This window comes from Fragaria vesca, linkage group LG6, assembly GCF_000184155.1.
Source record: "Fragaria vesca subsp. vesca linkage group LG6, FraVesHawaii_1.0, whole genome shotgun sequence".
Lineage (NCBI taxonomy): Eukaryota > Viridiplantae > Streptophyta > Magnoliopsida > Rosales > Rosaceae > Fragaria > Fragaria vesca.
Window position 1 is genome coordinate 24,648,768 of NC_020496.1, and position 17,300 is coordinate 24,666,067.

The 17,300-nt window shown below is 41.1% G+C and overlaps 3 protein-coding genes and 1 non-coding gene across 4 annotated transcripts; 2 read left to right on the forward strand and 2 right to left on the reverse strand.

Moving 5' to 3' along the window:
* Positions 1 to 7,850: 7,850 nt before the first annotated feature.
* Positions 7,851 to 7,932, reverse strand: TRNAS-GCU. Its single transcript has one exon. It is a non-coding gene; the product is annotated as a tRNA-Ser (tRNA).
* A 28-nt stretch (positions 7,933 to 7,960) lies between these two features.
* Positions 7,961 to 10,426, forward strand: LOC101302957 (cleavage stimulation factor subunit 3-like). The gene has a single exon (XM_004303655.1). It carries the CDS (start codon positions 8,262 to 8,264, stop codon positions 10,317 to 10,319), a length of 2,058 nt encoding a protein of 685 aa, XP_004303703.1. The 5' UTR covers positions 7,961 to 8,261; the 3' UTR covers positions 10,320 to 10,426.
* Positions 10,427 to 11,940: 1,514 nt separating this feature from the next.
* On the forward strand, positions 11,941 to 13,261 carry LOC101312181 (putative ribonuclease H protein At1g65750-like). Its single transcript, XM_004305709.1, has 2 exons — positions 11,941 to 12,516; positions 12,650 to 13,261. The coding sequence occupies exons 1-2, from the start codon at positions 11,941 to 11,943 to the stop codon at positions 13,259 to 13,261; spliced, it is 1,188 nt and encodes a 395-aa protein (XP_004305757.1).
* A 525-nt stretch (positions 13,262 to 13,786) lies between these two features.
* Positions 13,787 to 16,339, reverse strand: LOC101312469 (subtilisin-like protease-like). The gene has a single exon (XM_004305710.1). The coding sequence runs from the start codon at positions 16,337 to 16,339 to the stop codon at positions 14,018 to 14,020; it is 2,322 nt and encodes a 773-aa protein (XP_004305758.1). The 3' UTR covers positions 13,787 to 14,017.
* Between the last annotated feature and the right edge of the window lie 961 nt (positions 16,340 to 17,300).

Below are 17,300 nucleotides of genomic sequence, written 5' to 3' on the forward strand. Positions count from 1 at the left end.
AATTAAAACAAAATAAGTAAGGATGTTACAGATAGCGTCAATTGTAGAGCTACGTAGGTACGCAAGTTTGTACCATCATACTAGCTAACTTTAGTGTTGTATCACCTCACATAGGCCTGGCTCCATGCAAACTCAATAATGCTCTCATAATTTCTCTCAAATTTTGGTACTTTACTAAGGAATTCATGGTTGTCCGGAAATTTCGATCCATGCCTTGCCGTAAAAGGCAACTCCCTTCATTCAATTAGACCTCCTGTGTAAACTTTGTGTTTGTCTTTGCCTTTTCTCGCTCTGGAAGAAGATGCAATGGTGCATTTTCGGTCTGAGGGTGAAATATATGGAATCCACTGTGTGGTCTGTGCCTGAAGAATCAAGAGGCTAGGGCGCTAGGCCGGTGTGACTATAATATAAGAGGGAAAATAAAGAACAGTATACAAGATTTGAAAACCCAGAGTGGCCCTCTTCTGAGTATCAGATTACAATAATTAGGGTTTATGTTTCTTAATCAGCTATGCTTTAGCCTCATATATTTGGCAATATCCCATTCCAGAAACAGACAATAAGCTTAAACTATACTAGCTACTAGCTAGCTATCTGCACTTTTAAATTATTGAGGATCGATCGCGAATATCAGAAATTATTGAAGAAGTGACTGGATTCCATCATGCTATGTTAGCACTAGAAATCAATAGAGCTATATTTTTGTTTTGTTTCCTGGACATGCCAATGCTGCTGGCTTTAACATCCCAGCTGACAATTTGCCAAAACTGAAAACATCATAGCTCAGATCTCTGATACACCCATCTCTTGCTTGTAGTGTGAGATATAGTAAACAGTATTTTAGTACCACTTCTTGGAGACGTGAATGCTCCGGAGCGTCCGTGCTCCGCGTTTGTTTTCTCACAGAAGTAAAAAGTGAATAAACCGGTTAACCCGTCGATTGCAAGCACGCCCTTGCTAGGCGCGTCGTGTGTGGGTATTAGTTTTAATTGTTTTTTTCCTTTTATAAGTTTTATTCCTCAGATCTGAGGACTTGGGTAGTGCGAAACACAGTTTCAGTCTGGGTATCTCTCCTCCATCTGTCATCGTTCTTCGTTTTCTGGGTTGGATCCGGCTTTGATGAGTTTTATTCCTCAGTTAAAATACAGTTACTTATTTCAAGGGGCAACAATAGACCAAAACCCAGATAGAACATGTAGCTAGCATTACACACAAAGAAGTAACAGAAATGAAAACCTGCATGCTGTGGAAGAGATTATCCAGCTGCCATGTCCCTTATTTGTGTTGATGTAATTGACAAGAATCTCATCCTCATCAGGAGTCCATGGACGTACCTCTCTTCAACCCATTCTTGTCACAACATGGAGTCCTTTCCATCTCTAGATTTTGATTCCAAGCAGACAAAAAAGAAAAAAGAGAGAAGGAAATAACAACCACCACCAACACAAAGCACAAACCCACCACTACCAAACCCACCAACACATTATCTTTTTCTCCCTCAGTCCTGCAACTGAAGAGACAAACAATGGAAGATCTGTGGAAACGACCCAATAGCTTCGCCGAAGAAGCAGCCAAGAAATCAGGCCATCCCCAGTTCACCACCTCCGCCAAAATCTCAACCGATCCCTCGAGTTCGCCGCCGAGCCCTCCAAGATAGCCGACGAGATCGAAACGGCCGCTCTTAAGCAAGCCGATCAGATCAAGGAGAGGGAGATACACCGTTCTCATTCATTGATAGGTAAGGCTCATCACATCGTTTGTTGTTTCCTAAACCATTAGACTAAAAAGTCAGTGACCAATTTACCCACATCCAACTCGTCTGCCTCCTTTTGATTGCGGATGAAATACTTACCGAGTTCTGCAACTCACGCGCTCAAGGAGACTAACGGGAGACTAACACGGACGAAATACACGCACCAATGGAGGATCGACACGTAACCAAGACAAATGCGGAGCATGAACGTTCCGGAGTATTCCAGAACTGGCCCCACTTCTTTCACAAGATCGAAGATCAGTTTTTGATTCCAAAACTATGTAGAGATGTGCTCCCAATTGGTGCTTCATGCATTTACCTAGTAGTTACTACATTCCTTGGTTATTTATCAGGGTTAATATTATTTTTATCATAATATGAATATATATATATCATTCATCAGTGGAAGGTGTTACAAGTAGATTGAAACACTAAAAAAATTAAACTTAAGTGAGACCACGTACGTACGTTTAGATGAAACTAATTGAAGTTCTTAATAAAAATAATTCCAAATTTGATCTCTTCAATTCGGTGTCGTGTAACTCCTACTTAGCTTGTAATTGGTGCCAACTGCATATACCTGCCCTAATTTCTGCTGATCCTCTCTGCAGCAAGGTCATTCAATTTTGACTCTGATGTCTTCAGCCAGATTCAATTCTTATCTATATCTGCAGAGTACTAAACTAATAAACTACTTTGCCAGAAAAGATTCCCACTTTTCCCCAAGAACATTACTTACAAGCATACATCTATAGATTTCAGTCCAGAAATGCGAAGTTCAGAACAATTGAAACTATGCATGCATTGCTGGGAAATAAGATATTGTACATAATTAACTTCGTTCGATTCATTTGAGCTCTTAGAGCCAGAAATACAGACTCTCTCAATTACATAAAATATATAATTTCTCTTGACGTAGAAATGAAAACAAGAAAAGGGAAATCCACTTTTCTTATTTCTAAACATGATGATTCAACTTGATCGTCACGATGAAATATATTTCTAGATGTAAAGGGTTCTGGGGCGATCCGATCCGGGAATCGAGGGGTAGCTAGAAAGAGAAACTCCCATCGGAATTGCAAACGTAGTCTCCATGAAGATCCTCTGCTGAAACGTTTCGATGCTCGCACCGGCTTCCATGAGGTCCTTCACCATGTTCTTGTAAGACTCCTTGAGCTTCTTCAACATGCAGAGGTACTTGAGCTTCAGCCACCTCAGTCTGATTTTTCTGAACATCCTAACTAGCATGACGGCTCGCGGCGGCTTCTTGCCTCCGAGGCGGGCCATCGGGAGCTTCCGGCGACGGAGAGGGATCCCGTAACGTGACATCCGGCGATCTGGGTTTGTTAGAGGACGGGTTTGCTGATCGAGCTCACGATTTTGAGCCATGTTTGTGAAGGTGGTGATATGGGGAAGAGAGAATAGGGGGATATGTTATTTGTTCTATAGAGGATATAAAAGAGAGAAAGTTGACTTATATGGGAGCATAAAGCATCAATCTCATGGTGGGGTATGTGGGCCCTTTTGTTTCTCAACCGTTTGATCTGATGACCACAACAGTTTGAAGTTAATGCAACAGAAAAAGACACCCTCCACATGTACAACATGCATGCTATGCTTCTTCATGTGGCCATATTTTCCTCTCTCTTCTCCTTTTTTTTTTTATCTCTTTTTATTTGTTATGTCTATCAGTCTGTGGTATAAGTTACATGTAATTTTATTTTTCGTTTTACATATTCAACATACAAGATAATCGTAAAATATGAATGATAAAATGTTTATGAAAGTTCTCTGAAATATAACGTTTTATCTAATGACTGAATCTACTATTACTGAAACAATCCCACAAAGTCAGCAATGAGTGTAGCTAGATTTGAGTATCTCTAGTCCTCAAATTAATGTAACAATATATCATGATTGGGAGAAACAACGCACCCTCATAGCTGACATTCGATCTATAACATGACAATCTGAATCCGTCGCGTTTATACATATTTTCCGTTAAGCCAACTTCGTTGGTGATTAACTAGCGAATTATGGTCATGAGCACCCTGATCTGTATGGTTTAACTACTTTCCCATTTAAATGTCTCTAACGTTTCATTTAGATCAGCTGAAAAAATAGGAGTAGATAGAGTTTTGTTCTTTAGTTTTTTATTTGCTTTTATAGATAAATAATTAATGACTCCAAGAGCTATTGTAGATTACTTACCAAACAATACCAACTATTAAAACATGGTAAATTATAGTTGAAATGGTTATAATCTTGGACTAAGACAGTTGGACATTGTCAGGGTACTGATTTGGTGAAACGTTGATTTTCCTCACTATATATATACCTGTCTGGTTGTTATGCAGTTTCTCAAAGTTCATAATTAGGAATTTAAAATAAGATAAGATCGAATCGAATTGCTCTACGAAGGATAATACAGAAACTATAGTATTAATTAAGCATCAATAATTTAATAAACTAATGGATATTTTGTACCCAAAATCTTTAATAATTGTTTCAAACTGTATAGGTTATACAATTGAGCGTTACGTAGATGATGACGGTGGTGGTCTGTCTATTGTTTAAGGCATCATGGTCACATTCTTGCTATAATTGATTAGAATATATAACTTAATGTAATTGTGTGTTTGTTTTATAGGGGAATGAAATCATCTATTAAATAATGACGTTACTGTGTCAAATAGGAGATAATTCTCATAATATAAGTTGTTTTTTTAGGAGAAAAAAAATTACAATGAAGATCCTTTTAGGCGACCAATACAAAAACAATCCATAATAAAAGCCATCAGAGCTTGGGGAGGAATCCCATCAATCCAACACATCAGTGAGGAGAGAGAGTGACCAACCGAAGCAAGAGCATCCGCAAGAAAGTTTGCCTCTCTGTATGTATGAGAGAAGGTGATGCTGACAAACGAATCGGCAAGAGCTATAACATCTCGGATCAGGGACTTGAGTTTCCAAGGAATACCACAAGACCCTTTGACACAGTTGATGATAAGGGAAGAGTCTCCTTCTACTTTGATTTGGTTACAATTGCATCTTTTAGCAGCAAGGAGCCCTTCTTTTAAAGCTATGCATTCAGCCAACGGAACAGAAGAATTGTGAAGCTTCCGCGCACCAGACACAATGGGAGAGCCAACAAAGTCTTTAATGATGAACCAAGCAGCAGATGAATTAGAAGTTACTGAGCAGTCAAAGTTTAGCTTGAACCAGTTAGGAGCAGGGGGAATCCATTAACGGTCTCCAGATTTCTAGGAGAGCTGGAGGAGATATTTCTGTTGATTTGACGATAGTCAAAGCCTGTAGCAGCTGCAGCATGAACAATAGCTGGAGGAGTGACTTGAGCACATCGGAAGATAACATTGTTTCTCGCCTTACAGATCTGCCAGCACACCAACAAGTTGTCTTCAATAGTGTGAGATTGGCCACCCTGAAAAATAGAGACCAGCCAATCCTCAAAATTAGAGAAGGAGGATGGGTTAGGCAAGTGGTTGATACTATTCCACACAACAGTAGTCGTCGTGCAGGAAGAGAACAAATGATTGAGGTCCTCAACCCCTGAACCACAAAGAGCACAAGAGCTATCAATAATATTCATAAAACGAGTTAAAAAAGCTCTTGTTTTTAATCTGCCTCTATAAGAAACCAAGAAAAAAATCTTAGCTTTATGGGGAATATTCAACTTCTAGATCTTTTTCAACATATCAGCCTTAGAATGTGCAGGCAACTTGTATTGCATATGAGTAGCAAACTTAATAGAAAATATTCCATTTGGAGGTGGACCCTAAATAAATTCGTCTTTATAATCATTCAAAGGGATATTAATAGCAGAAATTTCTCATAATATAAGTTGAAGTTCAATAAAGCTACAAAAATAGGAAACATATTATATCATCTATTGTTGAATGCAATTTTATTATTAGACAAGTAAAAAATAAAGTCTAAAAAACCTGTCAAAAAAAAAAAACTTTCAGAAGTGTCCTAAAAATGGAACTACATCAATTATCTAGACGTTTAAGACCTCAATTGGTGTATGCATAAAAAAATCAACCCAACAAACCAATGACATGAGTAATGCCCCTACAACACACCCAACATCGATCAAGTGGCAAGCTCTAATAAATGATGCTTTCAAGATTAACTTTGATGGCTCTGTGGTTGTGACTCAGCAGCGGGGGGATTTGTAATATGTGATTCCCTTGGCGACCTGATGGCAGCTAGTTCAAGAAAGACATGGAAGTCCTCGGTTCTAGTTGCAGAAGCTCTTGCACTTTGTGACAGCCTTGTCTACGCCAAAGACAAGGGATATAGCAGGTTAGAAGTGGAAGGAGACTCCAAACTGGTCATCGATGCTCTTAATGGGGTCTTTGTTCTTGTTGGAGACTTATCAAATTGGTGGAAGATATCAGATTGCTCACGGCTCATTTTTCGTCTATCTCTTTTAAACATGTGTTTAGGGAGGCGAATTTTGTAATTGATGCGTTAGCACACTTAAGTCACTCTTTGCCTAATGGTAATATTTGGGTAAATAAGGTTCATAATGAGGCTTCTCATGCCCTTGTGTTTGACATTGTAAATTCGGGATGCCCTAGAGGCTCCCATATTTAATTTTATGTATTTTCCATAAAAAAAAAAAACAAACAAACAAACAAACCAATGACATCTAAGGGGCAAGGATAAGATAAAGAATGAAACAAGTTGTCCCAACAAACTCAAACCGTTCAAAACCAAGACATGTACCTAAAATAGGCCCATTTCACTGGGAGACATATACAGTACTTCAATCTCTCTCTTTTTTTGGGTAGAAGTTGATCAATATCATAGATCAACAACAATAGATCAATGAAGAGCTCACATTTAAACAAGCTCATACAACTGATACAAGAGTGAAAACCACGCCTCCCATGTATTCATTCAACTAGCCATTCACCTGCTTAAACAAGCAATTGTGTTACGTTACATTTTTAGAAATGTTTGACTAACAACTATTTTTAAATATCACTTTGCTAACCATGTGACAAAATAAATTGACAATCCTTTTGTTTGGAAAGAAAACAAAGAGTGAGTTTACCTTCCAATGTGTTCCACATTCACTTATGGGAAAACTTGTATGCTCTAGTTAAACTTATAAGCATACAGTTACTTTTGAATAAATATTTATGATGCAAGCTCAACTAAGAGTCATAGTTCTCTTAAACCGACGTGATGCCATTTTGTATGGTTTGATATTAATTTATCATGGTTTTTCTCTAACGTCATAACTTATGTTTGTATGTGACTACGACTATGATTGTTGTACTTTTAAGTTTCGTAAATTTAATCACTAAGATTCAGTAATTCACAATTGCTTTTCTTCAATACTTAGTTATTTCCTTGATGTAGCATCTATAAAACTCGCTGATAAGAAATGTGATCAAAACTGCGAGAAGATTGTTCCACATAACATATAGACCAAAATGGTTGTATCATCATAACAATAATGGTTATGTGAGACTCAATTTTTATGGTGCTTTAGACACTCAAAATGTCAAGTTTGGCACTAGAGCGATGGTTAGAAATTCCAATGTAGTATGTCTGGGAGTGCTAGTTGTCTCTACTGTGGGATTCATGTAACCACAAACATGTGAGTTCTCTGCTCTCCTCAATGGTTTCACTTTTGTTGGCAAACAGGTTTCACTTTCACTAAATTGCTACCTTAAAAAAAAAAAAAAAAAAAAAAAAAAAAAAATCACCATATTGGAAATCAAGGGTGATTGCCCAACTTTTTTTTTTTTTTTTCTTGCTACAAACTCCTCCTTCAAAGAAGTTCGATGGAGGTGTTGTTGATGAAATGAAGAGTCTTTGTCAGTTTTGTAATTGAGATTATGTTTCTTGTAACTGTAACAGTGTGTCCAATGTATTTTCAAAGTTGGCATTTGGTCCCAACGTAATTACCTCGAGAATCAAGATTAATAGACGATAAGTGTTAGCCATTAAGTTATTTATGACTGTGGGAACTTTTTTGTCGAATGGACATTCATATTTGATCCTAGAAAATAAGACATAAAGTGGCAACAAAAGTGAAAAAGAGTTAGAAAGAAAAATACGACGCCTGAGAGATTCGAACTCTCGCGGGGAAACCCCATGTACTTAGCAGGCACACGCCTTAACCACTCGGCCAAAGCGTCTTTTTGACAATATGCCTTAAACAAAATTATCTATCGTCAGAAATAAATTAAAAGAGGCTCCCCTCTGTGTTTCCGCGTCTGGAAACTAAACCCCTATTAGATTGGGAAAGTGCAAAACCTAATTGCACGCGGAATGAAATCCTTATTGCCCTCTCCCAATCCAATAGGGATTTAATCCCTCACCGACTCACCGTCTATATTAGGCACCCACCTCTTTCCTCAATTCTCATATTCCCATCATCCCTTTCTCCCCCAATTCTCTTTCCCCAAATCCAATTAGGGTTCCTATTTTCACATCCCCTGAAACAATCAACACCCCAAAACCCACCATGGATCCCAATCTCAACGTCCATTCCGCTTCCTTCCAAGCCAATCAAGCCCGCCGTCTTCCGATCTCGGAGGCGGCGCCTATCTACGAGCAGCTCCTTGCTGCCTTCCCGACCGCCGCGAAGTTCTGGACCCAATACGCCGAGGCCCAGATGGCGGCGAACAACGACGAGGCCACCAAGAACATATTCGCCAGGTGTTTGCTGAAATGCCGCCACGTCCCTCTCTGGCAGGCCTACCTCAATTTCGTCAAGAAAGTCAATTCCAACAACGGCCTAGAGGGTATTAAGGAAGCCTTTGATTTCGCAATCGATTCTGTTGGGGATGATATTGCGTCTGGCCCTGTGTGGTTGGACTACATTAGCTTCTTGAAGGGTAGTAATCAGATTGTTTCGATGAGGAAAGTGTACCAGAAGGCTGTTGTGAGTCCTAATCATAACCTGGACCAGATTTGGAGCGAGTATCAGAGCTTCGAAAGAACCTACAACAAGGACCTTGCGAAAAGCCTGCTGGCTGAGTTTTCCGGGAAGTTTAATCGCGCCAAGATTGTGTATTGGGAGAGGAGGAATGCGGTCAAGGACATTGATTTCAGCATGCTTGCTGTGCCGCCGACTGGCTCTCCCAGGGAAGAAGGGCAGTGGATGGCGTGGAAGAAGCTGTTGGCTTTTGAGAAGGAGAACAAACAGATGATAGATGTTGCGTGGTGCAACAAGCGAATTGTGTTGGTGTATGAGCAGTGCCTGATGTATCTGTGCCATTACCCTGATATGTGGTATGATTATGCAATGTGGCTTGTGAATAGTGGTTCTGTGGATGCTGCGGTGGAAGTGTTTAAGAGAGCTTTGACGGCTCTTCCTGAGTCAGAGATGCTGAAGTATGCGTATGCGGAGCTGGAAGAATCCAGGGGAGGAAACCAGGCTGCAAAGAAGATATATGAGAGCCTTTTGGGAGATGGTGGTGCTAGCACTACATCAGGACTTGCTCAAATTCAGTTTCTTCGATTCTTAAGGAGGACTGAAGGTATCGAAGCTGCTCGCAGCTACTTTTTAGAAGCTAGAAAATCCCAGAATTGTACTTATAATGTATATATTGCTTATGCCAATATTGCTGTGTGTCAAGATAAAAATATGAAACTTGCACTTAATGTTTTTGAGGCTGGGATGAAACTGTTTTTGCATGAGCCTGAGTACATTCTTGAGTATTTAGATCTTTTGATTCGCTTGAATGATGATATAAATGCTAGAGCCTTGTTTGAGAGGGCATTATGCTCATTGCCAACTGAGAAATCGGTTGAGATATGGAACAGATTTGTCAAGTTTGAGCAAAATTATGGAAACTTGACCAGTCTGTTGAAGGTTGAGCAAAGAAAAAAAGAAGCACTTTCTAGAATAGGTGGTGAAGAGAAATCTTCATCTTCAGAAAGTTCATTGCAGGATGTTGTATCACGATATACTTTCAGGAATCTTTGTCCCTGCTCTGTGAAGGATCTGGATCATTTAACCCGAGAAGAGTCCCTCTCTAGAAATATGAATAGGAAGCTGGATAGTGCCTCGACTGTTCCGACTGAAGCTAAACCAGCTGTGGTACCAGATTCATCAGTTCCAGTGTCTGCAAAAGTAGTTTATCCAGCTACTAATCAGACCATGCCTACAACTGTGGTTCCAAACCCAGGGCTGCGAAGCCAAACACCCATGGCTGGAAATGTCCAAACCACAACGGGGCTTGTAGGTGGAGATCCAAAGTTTGATGATGTACTACATACCGCACCTGCTTTGGTAGCCTTCTTGACGAATATGCCGCAGCAAGTTGGGGGTCCAACCCCAGATGTGGATGTTGTGTTATCATTCATTCTGCAAAGTGACATACCAATCAGCAGAAAAAGGAAAGCCGATGGAAGGGATGATGAAGTCAATCTCTTGCAGGATCTCCCAGTAGATGTTTTCAAGATGCGGCAGTTGAAGAAGTATCAGGGTTCTGGTTCTCAATCAGGATCTGCTTCCTATGGGAGTTCTAGTTGTAGTTCAGGAGATTACAGTGTAGTAACTCGAAACACTATCTAAATGTAAATTGTTAAGTGAATTCTCTTATGTTGTTTCCTCACTTCCTGATCGTTTGCAGATCAGTCTCATGTACAAATACCATTTACTCAATAAAGATTCTATTTTTCAAAAGTTAAATTCTGTTCTCCATTTTACTGTCATTTACTTCTCTTTTCGTATTATGTGTTCTCTCTTTGTGTTTGATATGGTTATTGGTTAAGCTGCTATATTTGATTGATATCAGAAAACGACTTAATAATTCCGTCATAACAAATTCAATTTCCCCAGGATTGCATAATCATGATATCAAATGACAATATGTATTGCCCCCAAAAATGAAGCAAGTTGTCTATGCAACAAAAAAACACAGGGTGGAAGTAGGAAACAGAGCACAGTGTAATCTGGAATTCAGTGTTCTGATATGTTCTGAAATACTTTTCCAAAACTCAAATGAACTCACATCACGTCACTAGTGGATTCTAATTCCATATACTATATCAGACTCTGAGGGTGAATGATTTGTCTTAAAAAGTCCCAATCCAAGTCTACCATTCTCCATTCTTGCAATTTGTATGTTCCCTTCTAGGGCAATCGAGGTAGTCACTCCGAATTTCATATTGTAGAAAATTTGTAAAAAAGAAAAAAGAAAAAAGATGTTTTTACTTCATGGCCTGGTGTCAGTTTTGGGCAACTGCTGTTGTTCTAGGCAATCAACCTCCCATAAATTCAAAATTTTACGTCCATAATGAGGGTTTATTTTTTTAGTCACATATATCAGAAGCAAATTCCATATTCAGATCCATCTTTTATAGTTTAGAATTTAGATGTTGTTTTGCGTAACAAAAATCCGGTGATGGAGCTTTTGGAGTCACTGACTGAGGCTTTAAATTATGTTCATGAACAATTTCTTCAGATTCTATACTAGTTCTTTCTGTAGGTGTACCTTAAAAATTAAGTTATTGTGAAATTTTGGTAGGCTTCACAGCAAGCTTCCCTTCTCAAGACTTGTTTGGATAATTTTTGTGCTCTCTCTGGACAAACTGTGAGTTTTGAAAAATCTTTAGTGTTCTGCTCACCCAACACTTCCAAGTCTACTGCTTCTTTGATCAGCAATGTGTGTGGATCCCCTCTCACTTGTGATCTTGGCAAGTATTTAGGTATGCCTCTCATTCATGATAGAGTCAATAAGTGCACTTATGCTGGTTTATTTGACAAAGTTTAGAAAAGGCTCTCTAGTTGGAAAAGTAAGGTTTTAAGCTTTGCTTGTAGACTTACTTTGGTGCAATCAGTTACTTAAGCTATTCCTATGTATGCAATGCAAACAGCTAAGTTTCATGTTAGTCTTTGTGACAAACTTGATAAACTAAATAGAGACTTCATTTGGGGTGATGTTGAAAACAAGAAAAGGGTTCATCTTGTAAACTAGGACACTATCTATCAATCTAAGTATTTAGGTGGATTAGGGATCAAGAAAATTGCTGATATGAATCAGGCTATGCTCTCTAAGATTGGTTGGAGAATTTTCCAACATGATAATGGTCTTTGGGCTAATGTGTTTTATGCTAAATACCTTCAACATGGTTGTTTGTTTGGAAATGATTATAAGCCTCCTTCTAATGTTTCCAGTACTTAGAGAGGTGTTATGCATGGAGCTGAGCTAATCAAAAAGAATTTAAAATGGCGTGTGGGAAATGGCAATTCTATTAAATTTTGGTACGATTTTTGGCTCTTGCCCCAAGCCCTTATTAACTTTGCTCTCTCTTCTGCTGTGATTTTTGAAGATGCTGTGATTAGTAATTTCTGGAATGCTGAGGTTTGGGATGTGGAGCTTCTGTTGTCTGTGCTCTCTAGAGAAATTGTTAATCTTATTGTTAATGTGCCAACTGGTTTTAGTGAGAGTGGTGATGATACTAGAATTTGGTGTTCTACTTCTAATGGCCAATTTTCAGTGAAGTCTGCCTATAGCTCTATTTTTTATTCTTCTGATCCTATGAATCCTCAATGGAAAGCTATGTGGAAGCTTGACCTTCCCCCTAAACTCAAGACCTTTTTGTGGACTATTCTTCATAAAAAGCTGCTCACCAATGTTCAACGTGCTACCAGAGGCTTTACTTCTAGCCCTTCTTGTCCCATTTGTCACTCTGCTGATGAGACTCTATTGCATTTGCTGAGAGACTATCCTAGAGCTAAAATTATATGGAGAGCTTTCAGTAAACCTGTTTGCATTGATAATTTTTTTTTCCCTAGATTGGCCTGGTTGGATTAATGCTCAGTTGCAATGCCATATTGTTGTTCAGGAAAATATTAGCTGGAATTGTCTTTTCATTTTCATCTGCTGGTTTATATGGAAGTGGAGAAACAAGCAAGTTTTTGAACCTAGTTTTGTTCTTCCTACTAGTTTCAAAAAGATCATCTGGGACTATGCTTTGGAATGGAGAAAATCTAAACTGAAATCCAATAACAATTACATGTTCAGCTATACTATGCATGCTTGGAAAAAGCCTCCTGAAAATTTTTTCAACCTCAATGTTGATGGAACTAGAGTATCTCTTACTGGTAAAATTGGTGCTGGTGGTGTCATTCGAAATCATTATGGTGATTGGATCAGTGGTTTCCAAATTAATCTTGGAGTTGGAGAAATTTTGGATGCTGAAGCTTGGGGTCTTTTTCAGGGCCTGAAGCTTGCTGTTAGCTTGAATATCAATAACCTTATCATTGAGTCTGATTCTGCAATCCTGGTCCAGCTGATGAATAACTCTGAGTTTGGCAATCATCCTTTAGGATCTCTTCTTCAGGGATGCAGTAGCTTGATGAACAAGATGGAGATGAAGAGTGCCACCTTATCTCATATCTTCAGAGAATGCAACTCTACTACTGATGCCTTAGCTAAATGCAGCATTTCTCATGAGCTTAGCCTTGTCTGTGTAGACAGCCCTCCTGCTCATGTTGTTGATGCATTCTGAGATGACTTGTGCGCTGTTTCTAAAGCCAAGAGAGCTGGCAACTGTTTTAGCATCTAGTCTTTGCTTTTCTTTTGTTTGTGTCTTTTAGGCACCTTCGGTAAACCCAAAAAAAAAAACAAAAAAAAAAAAAATTAATTGGTAGGCTTTCACTTTCCAACAAATGATCAAAGGATAGCACCACACTATCCGAATCTTAAAACAATATCTGAAAGGTGCTTGTTCTTTCATACTGGATAAAAATGAAAAGTAATGCTCTTCGGTTCTCATTTAGTCATCTTCCAAGAACTGGCAATTTCTTGTCTATAAGTTCTGAAGCCATCACTTTCGTTTATCTTTCTCTTTTTAGGAAATTAAACACTAGTCTTTTGCACAATCAGCTTGATTCGAGTCATTTCTCACGTCTTTGTGATTAGCAAATTTTATATGACTGACAGACTGAGGATGAGGCAATCTGAATGGCAAGAGTGCATTCCAAGGATGCAACTCTTTCTTACCCAGCAAGCAACAAAGGGACGGATCATGTTTCTAATCTTGAGCATAATGTGATTCAATTTATTGCTTAGATAAGCTTCCAAGCTTCAACTTTACAGCAATGCAACATATGCAAATAAACACGGCCTGCACAGACCACATTCTTACCTGAAAACCACATTCGGAAAATTTACACTAGGGGCTGCTAGGTTAAAATTTGCAGAAAAACAAAGCCAATGCTCAATCCGAGCATATTCATCCTTCATCTCCCACAGTACAATTAACTCACATGGAGGCTGAATACCCAGTATTGCTCCACCTAACAGCAACTGGACTCCTCACATGGTGACGCCCATCGCTCCACTCAATTGACCCGTATCTCTCCCCATTTACATAACCAATACCTTTCGCAAATGTAACCTCATAACTCTGAGTCTGATTTACTTCACTGAAAACCAGCTTACTCGGCTCAACACTGATTTCAACACCGGCCGGAGCATCCACATTAACCTCATAAACCGCATCAACGACACTCCCAACATTTGTCACAACTCTCTTGTACTTCACCAACTCCCGGCCAGGCTTAAACACCACTGCAAATGACGGGTAATTCAAATCACCAGGACTAGCTAAACTGTTTCTAGCACATATATCATCCCCGGCTAACTCTCTCATGAAAACAGCTATCTGCCTAGGACCATAACCAATCGAGCACATAAACGCAACATAGTCATTTACATCGATATCATACACCAACCCAGGATTAAGTGCCCTATTAGGATCAACATGCCCAGCTCCATGAACAAAAGGCGTCGACTCTCCCCCATTTGCAAGATCCTTAATTTTGTTCCCGGAATTGTCCAAAGTATAGGCTGTTGTCACCAATGCGGATTTAATAGCAGCAGGAGACCATTTCGGATAGGCCTTCCGCAACAGAGCAGCAATGCCACTAACATGTGGGCAGGACATGGATGTGCCAGAAATGATATTGAACTCAACTCGTCTGGGATCAATGTCCAAATCAGTAGGGGAAGAAGCACCAGTCCAACCAGCTAGAATGTTCACTCCGGGAGCAATCACATCGGGTTTTAGTATCTCCGGAGTCAGAGAATTCGGACCCCTGCTCGAAAACGAAGCTACTTTCGGCGATGGTGGAGAAGTCCCAATTACAGTTCCTCGGAATTTGATCGTGGCAGTTGCATTATGACCAGTTTTGATATAGCTCCTTATCTGATCGGCAGCCATTTGACCCACCATTGTTGCCGGGATCAGGTGAGAATCAGCAAGAAGCTCTTCACCGCTCTCTTCTGTGTTTGCCATTATCATTCCGATCCCACCGGCGAGCTTAACGGCGCTTCCTTTGGCGACTCTGGCGTTACCTCCACGATCACACACGACGATCTTGCCTTGCACTTTCGACGGTTGCAGAGCCCCGGAATAGCACAACCTACTGCCGCAGTCTCCGCCGTAGACTAACGGGAGCTTGTAATCCATTAGACCCTCCCCGGAGTACAACGACACGCCGTTGAAGACCCTGCCGTCGCCCAAAACGACGTCGGCGGGAAACTCTCTGTCGAGAGTGGAAGCTCCGACGGTGAGGATCCACGGCGCGATGTTGGTCGCAGTGAATTTTCCGGGCCCGGAATTTCCGGCGGAGGCCGAGACCAGAACGCCGTGCTGGGCCGCACCGAAGGCTCCGATTGCGATGGAGTCGCGGTCGTAAGGCGGAGCGCCGCCGCTGGCTCCGACGGAGAGCGAGATGATGTGGACGCCGTCGGCGATGGCTTGGTCCATGGCGGCGAGAATATCGGAATCGAAACAACCGAAAGTCCAGCAGATTTTATAGGCGGCGATTCTGGCTTTGCTGGCCATACCTCTGGCTTCGCCGGAAGCGTATTCGTAGAAGCTGGCATTGGAAACTCTAGAGCCGCCGGCGGTGGAGGCTGTGTGGGTGCCGTGGCCTTCGGTGTCACGAGGCGATCTGGACTCGTTGGACTCGTCCATGGGTTTTCCGAGATGGGATTCGTAGCCGTTGAAATAAGCTCTGGCGCCGATGATCTTCCGGTTACAAGAAGAAGCGGGAAAGTCGCCTGTGATCACGCACTTGCCCTTCCACGTCTTGGGGACCGGACCCAGACCCGAGTCCGAGAAACTCGGACGCTCGGGCCAAATCCCGGTGTCGAGAACTCCGATGATGACGTCGTCAGCGTAGTCCGAGTTGGGCCAGATGCCGAAGTTGTCGGCGAGGCCCAAGAAGTCGTACGTGCGGGTGGTGTGGAGCTGGCGCGGCATGTCGGGGACGACGGAGAGGACGGCGGGGTGGGATTGGAGCGCGTGGGCTTGGGAGGCGGAGAGCGTGGCGGAGAAGCCATGGACGGCGCGTGAGTAGGTGTAGAGGAGCTTGGTGGGGTGAGGGGAGGGAGGGAGGGAGCGGAGGATGGAGGTGTACCAGCGGCGTTGGGAGGAGAACAAAGCCGGCTTGGAGTATTTCGACACGTGGACGATGAACGTCCGAGGAGAATCACGGTCGGATTGGTCAGTTGAGAAAGTTGCGTGGACGAAACAGAGGACAAGGAAGAAGAAGAGGGAAGGAGATGGAACAGCCATGGTTGGGTCCGAAACAACTGGGTCTGAAAGACTGGAGTGTCTGGCCAATCCTGAGCTGGGTTTTTAAGATCGAGGAAGTTTCAGTTAATTTGTACACGTATTCTGGTCAGATTCATCTCTGACGATAATGTGTCCGAAAAAAAGTTGGAGATTTGGAAGTAGCTAGGTTATGGGTTTCTTGTAAGATTGGGGTTTGACATGGGCCGGTGGCCGATCAATCCGTAAGCCGTGGTCGTGGAGGCATAGGCTACCACAGTATATTCAATTGGGTTACCAATGGATAAACGACATAGGAATCAATGGGCGTCTTTACGAAGAAAACGACATGGATTGGGGAATCAAACTGCTGAGTGGTCCATGTGTATTTTCATTATAATAGAAACGATGAGCCATTTTGGCTATGAGATGTCTATCGCTATAGCATAGGTTTAGATTACATAAACATCTACGGATCCGGCTTCCCTGTTTGGAGAAAACAGAGCTTGGATCTGCTTGGAATCACTCATAGGCCGACACGTTATTTATAAGTAATCGAACGGATGATAATCAAAGAACCCCAAAACACTACTTTTCTCTGCCACACCAAATAATGAGCCATTGCAACATAATTTTCTTGGTCTTTTTCTGGCTTCCTCTTCCCTGGTCTGGATGCATGATCTGCATATGTAAGATATGAAAATGATAATCATCATAATCAAAGCATCATCATCATCTGTTGAGCCTCTGTGTTCGATTCGAATGAAGCAACAACCACCCAAATTCAATTAAACCCAAATCAGATCACCCAAATTCAGCATCGATGCAAATATGGAATCGAAACTAATCTAGTATAAATGACCAAGTACCAAAAACCCAAATCCCCATCTAAAGTTTAAGTCTCAAGTACCAAATACTGATTTTGACCAGAGTGAAAGAGGTCAGAAACGAGGAGCAGAAGAGACAACCATACACCCAAACCCGA

Bases quoted from the DNA above. Each gene is read 5' to 3' on its own strand.
- LOC101302957 (XM_004303655.1), top strand. From the start codon at position 8,262: ATGGATCCCAATCTCAACGTCCATTCCGCTTCCTTCCAAGCCAATCAA.
- LOC101312181 (XM_004305709.1), top strand. From the start codon at position 11,941: ATGCATGGAGCTGAGCTAATCAAAAAGAATTTAAAATGGCGTGTGGGA. The intron at 12,517-12,649 runs GTTTGCATTGAT...TTTATATGGAAG, and splicing joins GGAGAGCTTTCAGTAAACCT to TGGAGAAACAAGCAAGTTTT.
- LOC101312469 (XM_004305710.1), bottom strand. From the start codon at position 16,339: ATGGCTGTTCCATCTCCTTCCCTCTTCTTCTTCCTTGTCCTCTGTTTC.